This window comes from Hyalella azteca, unplaced genomic scaffold (assembly GCF_000764305.2).
Source record: "Hyalella azteca isolate HAZT.00-mixed unplaced genomic scaffold, Hazt_2.0.2 contig11085, whole genome shotgun sequence".
NCBI lineage: Eukaryota > Metazoa > Arthropoda > Malacostraca > Amphipoda > Hyalellidae > Hyalella > Hyalella azteca.
The window spans coordinates 27,005-32,728 of record NW_025941095.1 but is presented as its reverse complement, the minus strand read 5'-3'; the positions used below and the strand labels follow the sequence as shown (position 1 = coordinate 32,728).

The window sequence follows — 5,724 nt, the reverse complement described above, 5'->3', positions numbered from 1 at the left end:
TATTCTGTTGGTGGCACAAGCGTGGAGCCATCATGTCAGACGCAGGCAGCGTTAGCAGTGAACACAGCCGCCGTTAATGATGCTCCAGTAACAGCTCGCATTCTCTTCTGACCATCCTCCCTGTCCCGTGAAATATAAAAGTGTCATTGCCAAGTGGGGGAAACTTAGATGATCAACATAGCTAGAAAATAACTGCATTTACACTAATTATGGGAGATTATTTTACACTAACTACGGGAGATTATTCTTTTTTGAAATGCTCGGCGTATCTGCCCAAAGAAAAATATAAAAATGTCAGTGCCAAGTGGGGGAAACTTAGATGATCAACATAGCTAGAAAATAACTGCATTTACACTAATTATGGGAGATTATTTTACACCAACTACGGGAGATTATTCTTTTTTGAAATGCTCGGCGTATCTGCCCAAAGAAAAATATAAAAGGGTCAGGGCCCAATGGGGGAAACTCAGATGCTCAACAAAAGTGGAACATTACTGCATTTACACTAAATACGGGAGATTATTTTACACCAACTACGGGAGATTATTCTTTTTTGAAATACTCGGCGTATCTGCCCAAAGAAAAATATAAAAGGGTCAGGGCCCGATGGGGGAAACTCAGATCTCAACAAAAGTGGAACATTACTGCATTTACACTAAATACGGGAGATTATTCTTTTTTAGCGCATTTTTTCGTTTATGGAAAAAAGGCGCTATTGTGCTCGTCATGTCCGTCTGTCCGTCTGTCCATGACTTCTCGTTTTCGTCGACGAGAAAATGCGCTCTCTGTCTCTCACTGCAGTGAGTACCGAGTTATATTTTTTGGAATGCTCGGCGTCTCTGCACTGTGAAAAATATAAGTGTCGCTGCCCACTGAGAAATACAGATACTCAATAAACATGGGAAAATGAGATTTTATAAACAATATTAAAGATAACAACCTCGAGGGTTTTCTCAGCTTCTATACACCGGAAAAATACATTTGTCGATGTCCGGTGAGAAACATAAATTGCTCACAAACCATGAGAAAATGTGTGAATTTTCACGCAATATGGGAGAAGAAACCTCTTGGGCCCGCCTTGAGAATGTGTACTATGAAAAATCTCTTCATCGCACATAAATATATTACTTCATTTCATGACGGAAACGTTATAATAACACTTCGTGGTAAGTAAAAGTATCTCGTTTAAATAGAAGATATTTAATTGAATTTTCCATGCGCGATAATGACGAAGTAACTAAACAAAAATACGATCTCTGGTGACCCGAGGAAAAAAGACCAGCAATTCATTCCGAGTAATATTTCATTATTTCATTCGTGTATCATCTCTAAAATTTTTTATCTATTTCAGCACCTCGAATATTGTTTTTCCTAGTTCAGCATCCTTGTGTGATGTTCTGTCGACGATATTAACCGATCCGCAGACTCTTTATACAATTTTCAACGGCATTTAATTGTAAGAGCGTTATGTAATAAGGTTTTAGAAACGTTCCAGAATTCTTACTCAACGTTCCGATACTTTGTTTCATCATTTCAGATGCATTTCTTCTTGTTCCAAAAGCATTTATGCCAACGTTCCCGATGTAATGGTTAGATTACGAATTTCTGAATTCAATTAGTTTTTTCACATTAAAACAACTAGCAAATATCGGCCTCTGTATTAAAGTTCGTGCGTTCTGTATTCCAGGTACGTGCTCAGTGCTGGTGGATGTTGAAGATGTGAACGACGTGCCACCACGGTGGCAGAGCGCCGAGTGGTTCGTGGAGGCCATGGAGGGACAGCCGCCCGACACGGTCCTCGCTTCTCTGGCCGTCGTAGACCCCGACACTACCAACTCCATTGCCTTCAGGGTCAGTACATATTTCCATTGCCATTGCCCAAAGACAAATAGTGTCTTTGGCCGTTGTCGACCCCGTTACTACTAACTCCGTTACCTTCAGGGTCAGTGCATTTAATTTGTTTTGACCATCGTCGACCCTGACACTGCCAACTCCATTGCCTTCAGGGTCATTAGATAGGGTGTCTTTTCTTATAAATCGTATAGACTATGTGTCTACTCGGTGGCAAGGGGAGGGGAATAGCGCAATCATTAATGCATATTAGTGTATGCATTGCTTGTTTTCGTTTCTAAATTTTGTTGTAAAATACTCTTCGACTCTAATGAACTTGTATTGTATTTTAGATACTAATTATTTATTATAATTTCTAAAGTTGTCCTACATGTATAGCAAAATAATTTTTTGTAATTTTCAATACAAAGCATTACAATACAGTAGAAACACGATACATTAGAATCTTTAAGCAAATGTGAAGGAACAAATTCCACTTCATGTTTGGGGTATGGATGAAACTGAAAAGACGATTGTAATTCTGTACAATATTTTTAAAATATATTTTTGCAAGTTCGAATTTTTATCGCATTTTTTTATCGGCGCGAGATATTTGATCAAAGCAATTCAGTAAATAATACTTGCCTTCCTGAAGCCTTTTTTTGATTGAGATTTAGTTAAACTAATGCCTCTTCTTACTCTTTGCCTATACTAATGTAATGATCTAACAACAACCTGTGCTTAGAGGTTAGAGGAAATTTTTTAGTTTACAACAGAATTGTGATACATCATCGAGATTAAAGAAGTTAATCAACATCAAATTTTCCGCAAACAACGCAAGTCATCATAAACAAGGACGTAAACGACGTAAAGCGCGAACATTTTTCTCCGTCGAAGGATAATATCATAAAAATATCTAGATTCAAAAGTTAGAAGTGTAATTGAAAAGTTATTTATGGCTCATGAAATTAACCTCAAGAAATACTTGAAATTAGAAGTGATATTAATTAATTAGAAACACACTTGTGTGGTTACTAAAGCTATATGAAGACGCCGGTAATTCTGCTCTAGGCTGTCTCAAATCCCTGCCCCTAAATCAAGCGGCTTTACAACGATACATCACTGCCTGGTCATGACATTGGCCTGGAGATAAGCAATAAGTCTGGCACGACGGTAGCTTTAGTGGCGGCTTACACCTTAATGGAAAACATCGGTGTAATATCAATGGCCACACAACGGCCAATCATTACTGTGCCATAACCGGTAATGGTCTCATATAATAAGCATTTAGAACTTACCCTATCATAAATGTGAGGTGGTTATAGCTTCTGAATTAAAGACGTCTTTAATTAGCTCCAAGCAAGCTAAGGGTGATCGTTGAGGAAGCTTGGGGCGATCGTAGGGCACGCGTATTTGGCATCTGATTCTTTCGGGACGAACACGGCTGAATCTGAAACGTGCGTTAGAAAATTCCCCCTTCATCCCCATTCTACTGGGGGGAAGGGAGCGGGCATTCAAGTCTTTGTACTCTATATATATGCAGGCTAGTACTACTAGGTTAGTTTAAAGATCAGATTAATGCTCAACATAGACTCATATTGCAACTAGTAACCATTTTGACATTGGGTTTAACTAAAATGAGGCAAAAATCACTTACAAATATAGAACTTTTAATTGCTACATGAAAATAAGTTATTCGAGGTAATGCAAGTCAAGGCTATTTCATCTGTTCCATCCACATATCCATCTGATTGAACCACGTTGTTTTTAAGATAAATAGTTGTATTAATTGCCGTACCATGTCACATAACTCTCATCTCGTATATTTCTATTGAGTAATTTGTTCTGCAAGGGCCTCAAATTCTGCGTCCAACGATGTCAGAAAAAATTGAACCAAAACTTCAGTCGAAATTCAAGTTGCAAATTAATGTTCATTTTGACGATGCAGTTTTCGAATGCAATTTCCGGAATCAATCCATTTAAAATCTTACAGTTAACATTAAACAAAAAACTAATTGATAATGATGACTGACTCCAGTAACTAACCTAATGATACTACATAATACAGCGCAGAGTAACTCAATCCGAGGAACAAATTACCTTCCAATGAGTCCTTAAAGTCATGTAAGGAAACGTGTTGTACTTGTGAGCCCCTCGGTGCCGACAGCTTGGCTTAATCAAGAAACTCAAATTATTCTCCTAAATGCACAACGTTCCGTTCCGCATATTGATCCAGTTCCCTAACAAAAGTTTGGGACCGACCAGGCTTCGGCCGAATGGTCACTACACTAGGCGCAAAGCTTATCAGGGTCTGCTTGGCCACCCGATCGAAATCAGTTTCTGGTCAGAATCTCCTATCCGACTTCATAGTCGCCTGAGAGTACGAAAAGGGTTGGCCGAGCCGAGCCATACCGAGCTAGCAAATTGCCCAGAGGCTGCCCTTCTAATCTTGGGCCGAAGCGGACATAGAGAAGCTGATTTACGTGCGGCCCGAGTCCTAGGCTGCCCTAATGTAGGGTCGCGCACGCCTTTAAATTTTGGTAGCGTTGGCGGGCTGACTTAAAAATTAAGAACATAAGCTGGTAAGGCATAAAAGCATAAGCCGGTCAAATAACAACTGATGCAAAGCATATGCCTCAAGCTGAAATATTCGAGTGCCGAAAACTTTCATCGTACAAATGCTGTGTTCTCAGAGAAGAGACGATGGAAGTCACACTATGAAACTACATCTTAAAGTTGATTGAAGGAGAAACTAACCTTCTACCATTGAATTTTTTCAAATCATATAAATCATAGTATAAGGAAGACAACACAATATAAAAATACACGTTGATAAATACTGTCCAATTAAAGAGCCGTTCTGTTTAATTTTAAGCATTCATTGTGGCCCGGTGGTTAAAGTTCAGAGTTCCAAGATTGGAGCAGAGAGTTGCGGGTTTGAACTCAGCTCTGTGCGCCAGTTTTTGGTCAGAATCGGCGAGGAGGCCGGGCGGTAAAGCAAAAAAAAAAAAAATTGAAGCAGTGAGTTGCGAGTTCAAGCCCGCAACATGCTGTAGATGTTCTGCAATTTTAAGAATCGGCGACAGGCCTACGGCCTAATAAACGCTGAAACCACTATGCTATACTATACTATCTGCAGCACAGCAAACAGAAGTGCCTGCAGAATAGACAGGTTAAAAATATGCGTCTAAAACAGTGGGTGCATGGGTTTGTTTATCGTAGGCTAAATTCACTATGCTGTATGTCAAGTTAAAGTCAACTCTCCTTTCGTTCCGTCCTATTAAAAAGCAAACGTACGTGTGTGCATTCATCAATGCCATTTACGTATTGAGCGAGAGATGGCCATGGTTCGCGCAATTTCCCCGTCTAACCTCTGACCAGGCCATCATGCGGTCAGACCAGCGTCTGACCAGGAGCATCGAGTGGAAGCTTGACCAACTACTTTTTCGGTTATATTATGCAGATTCTGCCTACTGGGCAATTGGTTTTCGTAAGAGGCTGCTAAATAGAAGCCGAACACCGTATGTGGCCCATTGGCGCTTGATTCACCTCTAAGCCGACTACATTACCTAGTGATTAAATTGGGATTTTTAAGAAATATTTTATATAGAGAGATAGAGAGAGACGTTTCTTAGTTTCTTCTCGTCTCATATCTTTTAAAGTTGGGTGAATCGGAGTGATCTACTCCACCAAATTTACGTTACGTTCAGGTTCAAGATACCGGTATTCATTACTTGTCGTTTTGTCAGGTAGTCTGCCGAGTGGCATTTGATTTGGCACGTGAATAAGGTTCTCTTTTTGGAAGCGTTACGGCAAAGAAAATACAAAGAGAGGGTTGTAATGAAACACTGATACATTTCATATTAAATTGAGAAATTCAAGTTCACATCCTAC

General features: G+C 39.6%; 1 protein-coding gene across 1 annotated transcript in view; it reads left to right on the top strand.

Moving 5' to 3' along the window:
* Positions 1-987: 987 nt before the first annotated feature.
* LOC125178582 (putative neural-cadherin 2) overlaps positions 988-5,724 on the top strand; it is a gene marked incomplete at its 3' end in the record, with an annotated part of 30,861 nt that continues 26,124 nt past the window's right edge. Inside the window, exons 1-2 of the mRNA XM_047882692.1 lie at positions 988-994; positions 1,688-1,851. Coding sequence (XP_047738648.1) covers positions 988-994; positions 1,688-1,851 — 171 coding nt within the window. The remainder of the gene's footprint in view (positions 995-1,687; positions 1,852-5,724) is intronic.